General features: G+C 43.8%; 1 protein-coding gene across 1 annotated transcript in view; it reads right to left on the bottom strand.

Annotated features, from left to right (window-relative positions):
- Window positions 1–16,922, bottom strand: part of CCDC33 (coiled-coil domain containing 33) — a 103,429-nt gene that overhangs the window by 61,626 nt on the left and 24,881 nt on the right. The window contains exon 4 of the mRNA XM_088148180.1: window positions 15,207–15,370. Coding sequence (XP_088004306.1) covers window positions 15,207–15,370 — 164 coding nt within the window. The remainder of the gene's footprint in view (window positions 1–15,206; window positions 15,371–16,922) is intronic.

Below are 16,922 nucleotides of genomic sequence, written 5' to 3'. Positions count from 1 at the left end.
AGTAGGCCATTATAACTCCCCTGCAAAACTCAGTCACAAGGACCAGCCCACAACATCTAAGTCACCTTGGAATGACAAATAGACTCTCTTTAGTGACATGGCGCCTGTAAGTTTTCTTAATGGGATCAGAGGCAAGGACTTTTCAATTGCTTGATTCCCTCCTCTTCCTCCTCCTATTTTCCTCCTTCTTTTGAGAGATCCGGGCCTTATAATCCATTCCTTGCTGCAAGACAGACAGGGCTTAAGGGCAATGGGGTTTGAGGATCGCACGCTCAGCGATCATCTCGCCTTCCACCAACATGTTTAGAATCACTCTCTTTCTGCCCTTCTGTGTTTCCCAGCCTCAAAGCAGACAAAAAGTCTACATGTGACAGGACAGCCCAAGTCTCCAGGTGTGGTCCCTCCAAAGCTATTGCCAAATTACCCAAAAGAGAACATCATTCAGTGCCTGACTGCTGGGTAATTAGATTAACTTAACTGAATTTCAGTCGAAATGAAATGAAGATTTTATCCTGATCCTTCCCACCAACTGCTTTGGGGGAGCGTGGACTCTGACACACCATTCATGGACCAAGCATGGCCCTCAGCCTGGAAAAAGTTGTGCCTCCTGGTCTACCTCCAGGGAAGTGTGAGCATCTTTCCTAATGACCAGTTTTGGATTTAGTGACTAGCCAGAAGCAAAGCACGTGGATGGACCCACCTAGCTCGTGTGGCATGTTGGACATGAGTCTTTGTGAGTTTTCTATACTTATCCCTGTCTATCTGCATGCAGGCAATAGGAAATCTATAAATATGCTTTATTGGGAAACATCCATATTTTACCTAGGTCTCACTGGTCTGCCATGACTGCTTTTTAGTTTTGGATTCCTATTGATTCCAGCTAATCAATTCCATCATTTACACTTCATTCTCACCACAGTGTTTCAACTCCCTGGAGATGGTGATTATTATGCATGTTACTAGGCAGTTGCATGAATGCCTGTTACCAGGTACAGAAGAACAAATCCCCTGAAGGAATCAAGAAAGAGGCAAGTAGATTGGACAGGGAGGAAGAGGAGGTGGAGGGGAAGTCATCAAGAACCATTCACAGATCCCATCATGACCAGGAGCGTGTTAACTGCCATACATCTGCAGAAATATAATTTTTCCGTAAATCTCTGCTTATGCTTTTTTTCCCCTTGCACTCCTCTACAGATTCTTAAAAGGTACCAATTATCTCCAGAGTAGATCAGAACTTACAACTTCCTTCAGACCAATGTGCTGGAAGAGGGTGATAGAGGTAAGGTCATTATGTCCTTCAATGGCAAGCATGAAAAGGCAACCAGCATCTCAGAGCTCTTAGGGGCAATTCTGAATGGCAGTTTTCCATCCTCTTGGTTCCATATTGTCTACTCAAGATGCTCATCTATAGGAATCATAACTGCCTCTGATGCTGACTCTAATCTATTAACCTGGTGATGAATACCGGTCATGCCACCTCAAACTTTCCTAAGAAGCAGTTTGCTCCAAAAACATTGAGATGGATCAGGAAGATCGCAATTCCTCAATTGGTCTCACCTCCTCAAGATGAAGAATTACCCCTTCTGGTTCCAAGGAAGAAGCCAAACCTCCATGCTACCCTAGAGAAAGCCAGCATCAGGGGATGAAGGCTCATTCATGATCTGTGAGGAACAGAAGACCTGGTTTGAGGAATCCAGAGCGAGAGTCCTTGTGAGCAAAGATTTATTCATAAGTAAGGCTCTCCTCTTGAATTCTGCAAGAACCTCAACACAGAACAATGTCGAAGCCAGAGGTCTGTAGGAGGAATGAGAAGTAGAACTTTGGGTCTACAAGCTGTTTTCGACAGGCAGTTACAGAAATCTTAGTCATTTAATTATTTGTGTTTCAAATCAGTTGATTACCTTGCAGTGCATATGAGGAAGGAAGGAAGGAAGGAAGGAAGGAAGGAAGGAAGGAAGGAAGGAAGGAAGGAAGGAAGGAAGGAAGGAAGGAAGTTTAGATTATATCAGTGTTTCTCAACCTTGGCAACTTGAAGATGTGTGGACTTCAACTCCCAGAATTCCCCAGCCAGCAATGCTGGCTGGGGAATTCTGGGAGTTGGAGTCCACACATCTTCAAGTTGCCAAGGTTGAGAAACACTGGATTATATGCTGCCCCAGTTATATACGAAAGGGGGAAAAAACAGCTCTTCTAAAAAAAAACAAGGCAATTTTCTTGTGTTTTTAAATTGTATATTCCATCCTGTAACAAAAAGCTTCTTAGAAGATGCTAAATCACATTTTACTTCTCTTTCATGTAGGTGGCCATACCTCTTTTAAGATGCCACTTGCCAGCTGCTCTCATAAAAAGCATTTAAGAAAATAAAAGTATGTGACTGGACTCATAGGTGAAACTTGTTCTTTGTGAAACAATTGCAGCCTAGCAATTCTCATTTTGGGGAACCGGTATCCAGTCCAGGAGAGAAATCTGTTTCTTGGGGCAGCTGATTACTGGCTAAAAAAAGGCTGCTGGGCTTCCCCCAACCGCTCCAAGGTAAAACAACAGGACGTAGCTGGCTGACTTGGGCCCCTGCTGTCTTCTGGACTGGAGCTGTTGATAGCAGATGGTGAGATGATTCCTACCACCCATGGTCAAGAGCTTGCCTTGAACCAGGCCTGCACATCTCCCCAGCTGCTGTCCTGGGCGGCTGTCTCTTTCAAAGCTTCTTGCATCTCTACACACACACAGACCCCTCTGCCAGCCACCTCCCCTGTGATACACTCAGCCCAGATTGCCTCTTCTTTGAGCAATCAGCCCATGAAAATTTAATGACAGTTTCTTTCAAGCCATTTGATATCGCCTTTCTGCTGCCGCACCCATCGCTGAAGAGACTGTTTTAATGGAACCTCAGGTTCGCCCTCCCGTGATGTGTTAATGATGTGCTTGCTTGAGGAGCCAGAGGGAACAGCTCTCTGTATCTTCCTAGTCCCCCTCCTTGGTCTCACTTCCATTCTTTCTCTCCCCACTCCTTTTTTTTTTAACTGCTCTGGCCTCTTAAGTGTAGCTGCTGGCATTTCAACTCATAATTGGCTCTGTGTTACCTCAGCCAGCAATTCACCCTCTAGGTAAATACAGATCACCTGATCACATGACCCCCACTTTCATCTTGCATCCTCCCCTCCTACTCTCTATCCCCCAAGAGCTTTCTGCACCACCAGTGCATTAATAATGGATAGTCCCCTGACCCACCATTCTTTCCACTGGGGGGACAAGGCAGATATCTGTAGCCTTGCAAACAAACAGTTGAATCAATTGCAACAGAAAGCTGGGCAGCAAACAGCAGGCTGAAGTCTTCCTGAACCGAGAACAAAAGTTGGGAAGAGCTGCGGGCGATGATCAATAGGGCTTGCTCAGAAATTCTATTCCTCTCTCTCTAAATCAAAGGAGCAACTTCACTGCAAAGACACCAAAGAGCATCTTGACTTATTTTTATCCCTGATCTTGCAATACATGGAGCAACTGGTTTTCTCACATGTCATCAACTGCTTGGAGGAACAACAACTCACTTCTCCCCAGGCTTGGACAGATCTGTAATCCTGCCTCTTATTCATTAGGGCTATCTGGCAACTTGACTTTTGGAAGGCCTGAAAAAGAAAGATGTTTGCACTTCTTGAACAGGGAGCAGCACATTGCAGGAGGTAGAGCTTCTTTATATCATGCTTGAGTTCTGAACTAACTTATCTTGAGTGGGCTAGATCAGTGTTGAAGCGCACACAACTTCAAGTTGCCAAGGTTGAGAAACACTGGGCTAGATGGACCAGTTTGGTCTTGAAGCTTCATTCTCATGGTTCCATCCTAAAGTCTGCTATATCTACAGTAGCTTCTGCATTAGTCTATCAATATGTCTAGAATCATCACCAAAATCTGCATCCATTTTCAATACACCTTTGCTGTCAGTGTGGTAGCAGACAGGAAGCATGGCCAGATGAGCTAATTCTACTTTATTGTAAGGTTACATTAACAGAATCTTGCAAGTCTGAAAGTACATTTCTCCCCCTGTCCCCTTTACAGCCCAAGAAACTAGGGAAGGTCCCTTCTGAGCCTCTTGCCCCGTATGCATTCCTGCTGTGGGCTAAGTTACCTTTTATCTGACCATTCTGCATCTCTGCCCTGTCACCCGAGATCATTCCCACATACCAATACATTTGCCTTCCTCTCCTCATATTTGAAGAACATTATAAAAAGTTACATTCCTTTTCCTACACACTTTTTCTTGAAGTTTGCACTTTATGTGCAAGAACTTTCCCCAGAGTATGCGTTCTTCTGAATTCCCTCTTCTAATATATTCATTCTGGGTATAGAAGGAACTATTCTCTCCTTATATACAAACAAGAGGCTAGAGAAAGGATGGGGTAGAGAAAATGAAGAGCAAGAGATTAATCTCTAACCCAGTTCTAATTCAGTATAGCAAGAATAGAGTTTGATGGTTCATTGGAAACACTAAGATAATGATGCCTCCAAGTCAAATCAACTCCTAAACACATCCATGAAGTTTTCACAGAAATGGTTTGCCCGTTCCTTTTTTCTGGAATGTTTTTCAACTTCCTTGCCTAGGGATTCCTGATGGTCCTTCATGCAAGTCTAACTACACCCAGTCCTAGTTCTTCTGAGTACAAACCAGGTTGGCTATGTGCTACCTGTTTACTCTTGGAAACACTAAGAAAATGCAAAACTCATCGTGTGGTGACATCATGGCCAGGGTTTTTCAACAATTAGGTGCTCTTCAAGCCAACAGAATCTCACTTCTGCTGGAGTAGATCTCAGACGCAGATTGCAAGAGCAGATCACCTGAAGGCATTGAACTGGACAAGAAACCTATTACCCCAGCCATCATAGCAAGTAATAACCTCACTGATTCTCCTCTTGTGATGGCCTGCTTTTTGTCTGCCACTTTGCAGATGAACACCCAAAAACAAACATCAAAGATCAGCCATTCATGCACACCAGCACTGAAGTAACACTGAGTTGGAATGCAGCTGTTCTCCAACGAGAGACAGAGAAGAGCCAATCTGTGCATATTTGAGATGCAAGGGCCAAAGGAAATGATGTCTCTAAGCTGATGACAGAATCTACGCATAAAATGGACACCACAAAGCAACCATAGCTTTCCGCTCCCACCTGCTTAATTGCAACCACTAAAAGCCAGACCCCAATAAATATATTGATTTTGCTCCTCTTGTGACAGTGAAGGAACGATGCTGATTGGCAGAGAGCTGGATGACTGAGCATGAAATACTCGATTGCTCAGCCAGCGAAGCCCATATTCTGATGGCAAGGAAAATATCCATTTGACTGAGATTGAAATTTCCCTTAAGGAGTTAGGTGAGTGACCAGAATCTGTAGTGCTCACAGTGACTTCACCAATGGGGGGCGGGGGAAGTATTGACTTTAATGTGCAACTGGAATTTAAAAAAAAAAACCCCTATGTTTTCTACACTCAAGGGAAAATTGCCTGAAACCAACCAGGAGCGTTTTCACCAGCCCCCTCACGCCACCACTTGCTCACCCTTCCCAAGGTCAAAGCGACCCAAGACGGGCTGTGCATCTATAGTAATGCTTTTTGACAAGACAGTGCTCCAAATGCTACATTTTAATTCCGACCTCAGTCGCTCCATTAAAAATCATGAGCACGAGCTTCCTTTTCTTTTCAAGAGCTCATTATTGCATTAGCATCCTGATTCCATGAGACCCCAGCCGCCCTCTTTCCCTAGATAGCCCTGACCACGGCTGCTTTCACGGCAATTGGGCCACCGAAACAGAAAGACAATCATTGCAATGACCTTGGATTTCTTTCACTTGGACTGGAGTGGTTGAGCTTAATGATTACAACAGGAGTCTGGAAGGAGCTTCCTTCTCCTCTTACATCTCTCAGCAGCCCAGGGAAGGAGAGATGGGCAGATCGGGGACTCATCTCACCCTGCTCATGTGCCACCTTATTCCAAAGCATTCTCTCTTTTTTAATGCCCTCTCCACCCCTCCACAGTTCCCAAACTGGTTTTGGATTATGAAGTCCTCAACATACCCATGTTCATGGGCTCTTTTGTACTCATATAAACACTGATTGTATTTGCTGTTTCGTATGCCATTCTCCTAATGCTTGGCAGTGATGGTTTTCTCTGCTGCTCCCCCAACACACACTGAAATGCAACTCAGTTTGAAATGTATTTCTTCCTATGCAACTTTCCCCGGTGTGCATTGATCTGGTCTTCAGCTTTCACAAGGCTGAGTGGTGGCCACCACGGGATGCCATTTTTTTAGCATCTCTAATAGACCCTGCACTTCCATCTCCACTGATCAGTTCACATGTGTTTCTACTCCACTTGTGGGTTTCTCATGGCCTTTCACCCAGAAGAAGAAAAAACCTCATAAGCAAATCTACTTATGATGGTGCATGAAGACACGGAGCTTGCAGGAAGTTGCTTCTCAAGACTTTGAAAATGCAATCCCATCATTCAGTGCTTAAATTTGGGTTATTTTTATTTATTTTATCCCGCCCGTCGTCTGCAGACTAGATCTCTCTCACACACATGAAGACATATGCACAGACGCTTGCTTGACCTTGACAGGGACCCTACAAAACAGACTGGTGTGGGCTGATGACACACATTCTTCCCACATTGTCAGGTAGGAAATAAGGAAGGACAGTAATGTAAGACCTAAAATATCCATACCACAGTTTTAAGAAACTAAAAAAAAACTTCTCCGAACTTCTCCTCAATCTCCACCTCCCTCCACATTTTGCATTATCTGGGCTCCACCCACTGTAACACCTTAGACCCGCAAAGATTGTCGACCTTTATTCTATGGGATGGAGAATTGTAATTTGGGAGTCCCTAGTGTTCTAGGCCCAAATCTAAGCATTGTTATATTATCATACTGCATCAGAAGAAGACCCCTTTACCCTCTAATTCTTCCCAAGGCTCCAGGTTTGGCATCTCTGATTTATCCCTCATTCTTTTTCTGTTCACACTCAATTTTGGTAGAAGGTCACTGCAGCATTTTCTCCAATGCCCTCATTCCACAGATATGGCAAAAGGCGTGCAAGTCATTTCTCATTCCAGTGAGATGTGAACAGCTGCCTGGTGCCAACTTTTACAACCAACCAAATGCTGTCGAGACCACTGAAGTTAGCGATGAATAAAAATTAAGATGGGCAGGAACTGGAAGGGACATACGTAACTGAAAGCTAGAAAACCATGGGTGTAATTCTTAGATTGCTGTTCTGTGTCTTCTACTTCTTCGGCACTGATATCCACAGTCAATAATTTTTTTGCATGGAAATGTTGCACCCTCTTTTGGAGCAACACATCTTACCCAACCTATGCAACAGCCAGAAGACTGTGGGCTAGCAGAGATTATAATCAAATGGTCTGAATTAGCTCCAAGGGTGGAACTGATTCATTTGTCTCTCTGGGATCAATTCAACCTCCATGCATAAAATCTGAAGTGTGCTGGACCAGAGATGGAGAATCCATCAGTCTGTGCTCTCCAAGCCTATTACTGCAACCCTAGAGTTTTCCAGGTTTGCTTGCCTAAAATTCAGTATTAACCCCCTGATTTGGAATGGCACGATTGAGAAATAATACAGTAATTTTGCATTAAAAGTAGACATCTAGACCACATCTCAGCAGGTGGCAGAACCTGTCTGGGCTCAGGAGCTAAACAGGGTTGTGCCTACTAGGAGACTTCCAGAAAAATCTAGAACTGTAGGCTATAGTGGGAAGTCAAAGGGAAAAAAACCAGAAAAAGTCAATGGCAAATCACTTCTGATTGCTGCAAACTGTGTATTCATGAAGTCACCAACAGGGCACCTCGAAAGAGACTTTATCTTAAGACCTTTATCCAGGCCACCCACCTGCACACACCCAGACCCACATTCACCTGGGAAAAGAAGAAAAACAGGCTCTAAATCCCACATCTGCCATCAAGGGATAAAATACATCTTAAATAATGTTTAAAAGCATGCCCTTGGAGGAGAAATATTGCCCATCTCTGGTGCAGACCAAAATTGCAATGTCAACTTTCAGGTTGTTTGACCTTCTTTTTCAGCCCTGGAATTAACTGCACAATTTTGGTGACAGATACTCCATACATACACAGTTAAGGCTAGCAGACATGGCAAAATAGCTTCTGTCGTTGGAAGAGAGCGTATCTTTCCCATTTATCACCCGAGTCAAACCTTTTCCAAATGTTTTTGTGTTCATCCCTCTGCCCCTTATAAAATCACTGTAAGGTGTTCAGGGAACTAATCTTCACGCAGATAGTTGGGATATAAATACATTGAAATATTCTTGGCTCAAGAACTGGGCAAAATGGAGGGGAATGATCTTCTGTGAACTTTGGACTGGTTCAGCCTGTAGAAATCAGGCGGTGACTTTTCCTTGGGACGAAAAGACCGTGTGAGAAAAGGCAAGTAGGTTGCAAGTCAAAGAAACCACTTGGAAGGTTGCTTCAAAAACTATCAACCCCCTGGGAATCCGGTCTCATTAAGCCTCAGGGTTTGCCCGGAGCCTCTGCAAACTTGCACTATTGAACCAGTAAATACACCATCTGGTTGGTTGTAGGAAGGGAGCGGCTGTTCGAGAATGGAAATCACTCAGAGGACTAGAACAGAGATGAAATTTTGGAAATGGTTGCACCAAATTATGTCTTAGAAGGAATCGCTGTCTGCATCTTCATCCATAAAGGGAGATACATCAGTTCCTACTGACCACAAAGAGATGGAAGGATTCAAATGTGAGAAAGGTGAATTATCTGCTTTCTAGCCCATATTACTTTTGCACTGTGTTCACTCATGGATCCAAAGCATTTTCTGCACCAATGCTGTGATCAACAGCCTTGGCGTGGGTAGTATAAAAGTTGGTATCCCCTGGCTTTCTCACTACCAGACACTTTTCTTAAGGATCTATGGTTATTGTAGTGTTAACTTGTTCCTCCTTCTTGCCTTCCTTCATTCGAAATACTTGGATGTTTAAAGATGCTTCATTCTGGTCTTCCCATTAAAAGTTTTTTTTTCCGGTCCAAAGGATCCTTTTGTTCTATTATTAATAGATCTTTAATCTGCTTTTCTTGTAGGAAAAGAAAGCAAATTTCATCAAGAAATAAATCAACACTCCTGTTTCTGTGGCTGATCAGGATGAAAGTCTTTAAAAGGGGTTATTTTAAGAGTCTCTCTCTCTCTCTCTCTCTCTCTCTCTCTCTCTCTCTCTCTCTCTCTCTATATATATATATATATATATATATATTCACCAGTTTCATCTTTAGTCTCCAGATGACACCAGCTCCATCCCTGCTTCCCACTCATCATTAGCATCTTGCTAATTCCTCATGCTTAAAGGATATAGCTTAGAAGGAAGCGTTGCTAGTAACAGATGCCTAGCAACTGACTCATTAGAGATGCTCTCCTCTTCCAAGGCCATTGCCAGGGCACCTTTTGCCTTAGCGACACTCCCCTTAATGCCCCATTTCACACTCCTGGAGCTCAAATCAGCATCCTTTCAAATAACAACAGAGTTCCTTCCACCTTGCTTTCTTCACCATGGTGACTGAAATATATGTATTTGAAAAACACACCTGATGCGTACTGCATGACTACTTCACAAAGGTCCTGCAAACCTCCTCCCGGGCTACCTGGGTTCCTTTCTGCCCTCTTCCAGCTCAGGTGGGATGGGAAACAGGATCCCAGCCTGTGTTGCCATGGTGAAACAGAGAGAGTGATGGAATTTTGTCGCAAGGTGGAGCAAGAGAAATGCAGCAGTTGCAACAGCCTTGGGTAAGCTGGTTGGAACTTGGGATGTTTTGAGTTCAATCCCCCCCTGTTCAGATTCAAAATATTTCTTCCAACTTTTTCCAAAGTGCTCAAGTCTGACTTATTTTCAGAGCCAAAATACCTGTTGGAGACTTGAAGTAGAGCTGTTTTGTGCTCAGAACCTTTCCGGAAGAGTTGGGACCATTCTGATTCAAAGCAACGTTTTCCAACTGTAAAGGAGCTGCTTTGAATTTGGAATATTTTAGATTTAAATCTGTTTTTCAAACTTGGCAACTTTAAGATGTGTGGACTTCAACTCCCAGAATTCCCCAGCCAGCATGCTGGCTGGGGAATTCTGGGAGTTGAAGTCCACACATCTTAAAGTCGCCAAGTTTGAAAAACATTGATTTAAAGCATTCAAAACACTAAGGCAACTGAAGCCTTGGTCTGCCAAAATTATTGGAGTAAACCTGTTTCCTAGAAATTGGCTGAGTTCCAGAGCTCCAAGCATGCAAGCTGGGATGGACATCCAACTCTCTCTCCCCTCTGTTATGCCATAAGCTAATTTCAATCAGAGATGGAGAATTTTTCAGGTCTTACAGGCTGAGATTTGGCAGTTCGAAGATCTTCTGGTGGACACAGACAACAGATCCGAGATTAGAGGCTCAAGCTGGGGTGTTTCACACAATTCCCCTTCTGTAATTTGAATTAAGAAGTATTTTACTGTTTTGCCTACATCTTCGAGGGTTTTTCACTCTTCTTTTCCCCCAGTGTGCTATTTTAAAATCAAGGAGTCATTGCAAAATGTGGTCCCTAAGGATTCTACCCCCTAATCACAGCATGCTCTTGTGCCTGTACGGAGGAACTTTGATTCAGCGTGAATAGGGTTGGCCTAGAATAGCTTTGAAAGCAGTCACACCTGGCAGTCCTGAGTTTCTATTCAGCCTGTGGCAGACCAGGGATCAAAACACAGTTATTTCCTCTCTACTTCGTCTAGACTTTAGTTCAGGAGGGTGAGGGAATCCTTCTTTTCTTACGTTTGCTCTGCTTGGACAGGAACAAAAGCAGGAAGTGATTTGCTTTGGAGTACTGTTGGTTTTAATCTCACACATTGTCACTCGCCTGCTGTTTTGAATGTCATCTGTGCCTACAGGCAAGTCCTGGGTTGCGAAAAGCTCTGCCTCCAAAAAGCTCTGCTTTCATACTCAAGCATTTCCTGTGATTTTTGCTCAAGTGCAATTCCCCCCCTCCTCCCCAGCGTGGCTTTAGAGAGGAATGTCATAACTGTATAAATGATACAAGACAGATGCAAAGACGAGGGGCTCAAGAGATCTGGAACTGCGCACTCTCCTTCACTGATATACATTTGTCTCTCAGCTTCCTTACTGTTTCATCTAGAAATAAGCTATAGAATGAAACAAGGTCTTTTGCTTTTAGTCCTGGTGTGTTTTAGGACCTGGTGATGCACTGAACAACTATTCAGAATCCTTGATATCTCAGAATGGTTCTAGTGTCTGGGCTGGGTTGTGGAAAGCAAGCTGAGTTGAGCCTGGAGAACAGGAAATATACAACAAGCCTGGGATCACAGTCAAAAAATAACCAGGAACCAAAGAATAACCAAAAGACAAAGAATAAAAACATCAGGAATCAGGACTGAAGGACTACAAAAGATGTTGAAAGACTCCTAAGCTCTGGAAGGTGTTCTTCAAGACAAACTGAAGGTACCTTCTTCCTTCTTATCTTGGAAGATCTAGTGGACACCCTTAGTAAGTGGAGTCAGTCCAAGGCTTTGAAGGTCCTTCACTGAGATGACCATAGTTGAATTGCTCATCACGTGCTCCCTGACTCCCTTCAAATAAATGAGTTTCCCCACTCACTTCCTTCCTCACTCCCAATGAGTGTAAAAATTCTAACCACAAACTTCCAAAAAAATGCTGGGTAACACGCAAGAAATGCAAGAGGTGAACCAAAGGACATCAAACAATGCCATTGAACCAACACCATGGCTGCGTTTAGGCAACATGATTAACCTAAGTGTAATTCTGAACTGAGCATCTCAAGGAAAGGTAACTAAACACGACTTTTCTGGGTTGACAAGCTACATGGGAATCTTACAGATTAAGTCAGATGCATTCTATCTATGAAGTCCTAGGAGCATAATTTGAAGGAAAGCTCAAAAGTCCAAAAAGGAACCTAGATATGGCCAAGTTGATGAGTCAGAAAAAACACTCTAATAACGTGCCTTGTTTTTCAGTGATAAATTCATCTCCTTCCCCCTCACCTAACATCTCCCACTAATTTAGGCTTAACTTCTCAAAACCCAGGAAAATAAAAAACCTGCCCCCACCCACCTTGCATGTCCCATAGCTCCGCCCTCTTTGCAGCATGACATCACCAACTCACCGGAGCACTTCTAGCCCCTGGCCATCCAAAGCTTGCCCAGACTCGCATTGATGTACAAAAGGGAAGTGGCTTTCAGAAGAAAAGAAATATCTGTCAAACTGCCCTATCAGCTTTTAAGCAAGACAAGACAAACAGAAGATGAAATACCCAGGGGTTTACTTCCAAAAGACTTTTGCAATTAGCACGATGGGCTTTGGAAAACTGCTTTCTAAAACTGCAGCAGGCAGTTACTGGAGCTATTATAGATTCTGTTAAGATCTAAAGTTAAACGTATCTGGTTAGTATCTGATTAATTCTTAATGTGCTCAGGGTTGTTTATGCAATGGTCCCTAATCAAAGGGAACTGTTCTTTTGTTCTTTCTTTATGCCTTTTCCTTCTGCTCTCTTCTTTTCACTTTCTGTTGGTTTGCTTAGTTTTTGGAGGGAAGGGTGGGCGGGTTGCGTGGCTGTTCTTGTTGCTTTTGGTGGCATAGCCCAGCTAGTTGTCAGCATGTAAACACTGTGCAATCATCTTTTTGCAAATGTTATATAAATAATACGCACAAAAGCCTTGAATGTGACTGTCAGAACATCCTATGATGCAAGTGTATGTGTGTGCATGCATGGATGCACAGACATACACACACACACACACACATCTCCCCTCTGTTCAGCATTTCAGCCTCAGAGTTCCATTATAGAGAGAGGGGGGGAAACCACAATCAACAACCACACTTTAAGCTTTGGGCAGCGTGCACGCAAAATGAGGACAACAACGGTGCAAAGTTTTGTCAGACTTTCGTTTGGGCTTGCAAACCCTTGTGGTTTTGCATTTTGTGAATCCCTTCCGCTCAGTGCTTAGGGGCAGAATTCTGTTGAGAAGGAAAATCCCACTTCTCCATGATAGCTAGAGAAGCAAGCCATAGCATTTTTCTTCCTGCCTTTTCAGCTTTATATACGCTCTGTTCCTTGCTTTGGGTTAACAGCCTGATTTAATATCAGGTTGTTTGCTTTGGACCATGAGAGAACTAGCTTTTATACCAATCATAATTATGAAAATCACCAGCATGACACTCTGAGGCCAGAAACATAAGACGGTCATGTAAATCCTAAAATAGAGAGGAGGAGGAGGAGGAGGAGGAGGAAGAAGAGGAAGAGGAGGAGGAGGAGGAGGAGGAGGAGGAGGAGGAGGAGAAGGAGAAGGAGAAGGAGGAGGAGGAGGAGGAGGAGGAGGAGGAGGAGGAGGAGAAGGAGAAGGAGAAGGAGAAGAAGAAGAAGAAGAAGAAGAAGAAGAAGAAGAAGAAGAAGAAGAAGAAGAAGAAGAAGAAGAAGAAGAAGAAGAAGAAGAAGAAGAAGAAGTCTCCCATCAATCCAAAAGGGAGAAATGGCCACACTCCCATTTCATCACCGCACCCATGGGGGCTCTTGCTCTCTCCCAAAATGCCCAGTGTGGTTCCCAGCAAACAAACAAACAAACGAAGCTTTCTTCTTAATTACTTCAAAATGTGGTGAGTTCTCCTGTCCTTTGTAGCCTTCTAGCCTGCTAAAGAGCTGATTTATTTTCCTTTTGATTTTCAGGAGAAGAGAAGAGAAGATCTGAATCAATCAAACCTCACTATTTAATAGATCACTTTTCTTGCTGGCCATATTTATTCTCTATTAATATAAATGTCTGCCTTTCACTTTTGTTTATCCCTGTGCAGATCATTAAAGCCGCCCTAAATTATGCCCCACTCAGTAGGATGTTTTTTCATACTGAAAATGCAAAATTCTGTGCTTGCATGCTTCTTTACTGGGGTTCCAGAATGCTCCCAGTTCTGGGCTTTGGGGCCAGCAAAATCAACCTCACGTCTGAAGTCTCAGGAAGCTTTGCAAACCGTTAGGTTTCTCAGCCCCAGCTCCCTCCTGCTTTCAAGAGCAATCCATCTGATCACAAACCAACTCAGCAATGCCCTTTCAATTAATCACCCAGCCCACACTGCCAGACTATAATTGAGTCCCACGATGCCCTGATTATACACACAACAGAGGAAAACTACAGGCAGCTCAATTTTATTTATTCAGTGCAAAAATTTAGAATGCCAAAAGCATCACTGGGTCCTCTAAATCCTCCAGCATCTGATATTTCTCTCTCTGACCTCAGAAAGCAAATCAGGTACAATCGTTCATAATCTCATAATGTGGGAATTGTGCCATTGTGCTCTCTCCCCCCCTCCCATCTCAGCCCAACAGTCAAAACTGGGGCTTTCATTCAAAGTGCACCTTGGAAGGGAGTCTGTATCATTACTTTTTTTTTTCCTCATAGAATTTAGAATTTATTTATTTGTAAACAACCAGAGACCATCGTGGGATATTGTAATGGTATGTGGGAAGGACCTTGGGAGATATGGCGGGGGGGGAGAGATGCTGCCTAGGGAATGATCAGATAAGAGGGGGCGTAGCCCACAGCTGCCTAACAGACAGAGAAAGCAACTTGGAAAGGAACCCCCTAACCTCTCAGGCTGTAAAAGAGACAGCAGGAGATTTGTACTTTCAGACTTGCAAGACTGATGTCAGACTTCCCAGGTAGACCAGACAGGAAACAAGACCAGTTGGGCTAATTCTACTTTATTGTAAGTCTAATTAACAGAATCTTGCAAGTCTGAAAGTACAAATCTCCTGCTGTCTCTTTTACAGCCTGAGAGGTTAGGGGGGTTCCTTTCCAAGTTTCTTTCTCTTCCTGTTATGCAGCTGTGTGGGGTACATCCCCTCTTATCTGCTCATTCCCTAAGCAGCATCTCTTCCCCCCATCTCCCAAGGTCATTCCCACATACCTTTACAGGTATTATAAAAAGTATTGAGGTTTCAAACCCCATGGATACTGAATTTATGACCCAACTCATTGCTCATATGCAACGAGAAACAAACACATCTGATGATCAGGTTTTGCCCACATGAAAACCAGAACCATTTAAGCCCCTAGTGCAATCATCCTTTAACACAGGTCCTTCACTCAATTCAGAATCTTTGCAGAAGTTTTGGGGGAAAATATACTCACACAATGACGTACGGGCGGGGAACATTTCCCTTGCGGGTTGAGGGCAGGTTGGAGGCACTGTGCAGTACAATGGTGATGGATTCCTTTTCGGGATTTGCCAGGTGCCAGTCATTTGTGTGTGAAGTCAAAATAGGTTGTCCTGGTTCCGCTGGATCTTCTTTCACCTGCCAGATGGAAGCAAGAGAAAGTTTTGAAAACCATGGATAGAGGCCTGTTCCTCCATCAAAAAGGGGAAGGAATGGCAAACTCACTGAAGCAACCCCCACAGATTCCCGCACTGGGGTCAATCACATCTGTAGTTCCATTTCTGGAAGCAGAAGATGCCATGAACACTTTCATGAGCTCCTCAGACCAAGGACTAGAGTTGATGGCAGCAGCTAGCTGAGTTGGGTTAATCTCAAAAAGCTAAGGGTGGACCTGGACAGGACTTGGATAGGAAAGCACCAGGATATCCCAAGACTGGAAGCTAAATTAGGAGGTCAAAAACCAAAAACCACAGAGCCAATGGCAAATCCCCTTTGTTTTATTGCCAAGAAAACTATATGGACATGCCCGTGAGGTCACTAGAAGTCAAGCCTAGCTCAAGGCAGATCTTAGCATGTAATATAATGGAAGGTCATCTGCTGCCCACCACTGTGTGTTTTGAATGGCAACTCCCAGAATTCCCTGCCTAAAGGACCCCCATTGTAACAAAGGAAGGCAACAGCTAGAAATGGCCAGAAATCATTCCTTTCTGAATGTTGCCTTTAAAACACCTTTTACATTGGGGAAGTTTTACTTCCCCCACAACCATCCTGCACACACTTTTTTCCATTACCCATTGTGGCCTCCTAAATTGACTTTCTCAACATGTCCATAACTGGAGGAAAGTTGTAAACAAAAAATGCTTCCAGATTATTTTGATTTGTAATAATCTGTAAAAGGAAAAGAAACTGCTCAAACCAGAAGAGAGATTACTAACATGGGTAGTAAAACACGCTGTATTTATAGTGGTGTGTAAATCTTTCTGGGAGAGGGAGGAAGGAAGGAGGGAAGATGGAGGGAAGATGGAGGGAGAGGAAGGAAGGAAGGAAGGAAGGAAGGAAGGAAGGAAGGAAGGAAGGAAGGAAGGAAGGAAGGAAGGAAGGAAGGAAGGAAGGAAATGGATGGAGAAGGGAGGGAGGAAAAGGAAGGAAGGAAGGAAGGAAGGAAGGAAGGAAGGAAGGAAGGAAGGAAGGAAGGAAGGAAGGAAGGAAGGAAGGAAATGGATGGAGAAGGAAGGAAGGAAGGAAGGAAGGAAGGAAATGGATGGAGAAGGAAGGAAGGAAGGAAGGAAGGAAGGAAGGAAGGAAGGAAGGAAGGAAGGAAGGAAATGGATGGAGAAGGGAGGGAGGAAAAGGAAGGAAGGAAGGAAGGAAGGAAGGAAGGAAGGAAGGAAGGAAGGAAGGAAGGAAGGGCAATGCTTTGCTTCATGTGAAAGCTAATCCTAACTACAATGTTGTAAATACACACACACACACACTGAAAAGGAAGGCAAGAGTTAAATGTTTCAACCTTCTTGACTTGCAAATGAAGGATGGCAGAGATGCTCTCAATCACCTTTTCATTAGCGCCTCATCGACAAGCATTCCCAAGAGCCCTGCAAAGTGTGCCTCCTTTAATTCAAAGAGCCATCAGTCCTTTTGAGCATGTGTAGAAAGCACCCGGCCCTGCCCCCTCTCCCAAACCTTGCAGGGG

This window comes from Python bivittatus, unplaced genomic scaffold, assembly GCF_059951505.1.
Source record: "Python bivittatus isolate LINGU-HERP-01145 unplaced genomic scaffold, Pbiv_v1 ctg000530_np1212, whole genome shotgun sequence".
Classification (NCBI taxonomy): Eukaryota; Metazoa; Chordata; class Lepidosauria; order Squamata; family Pythonidae; genus Python; species Python bivittatus.
The sequence above is the reverse complement of the archived record's forward strand: the minus strand, read 5'-3'. Positions and strand labels throughout refer to the sequence as shown.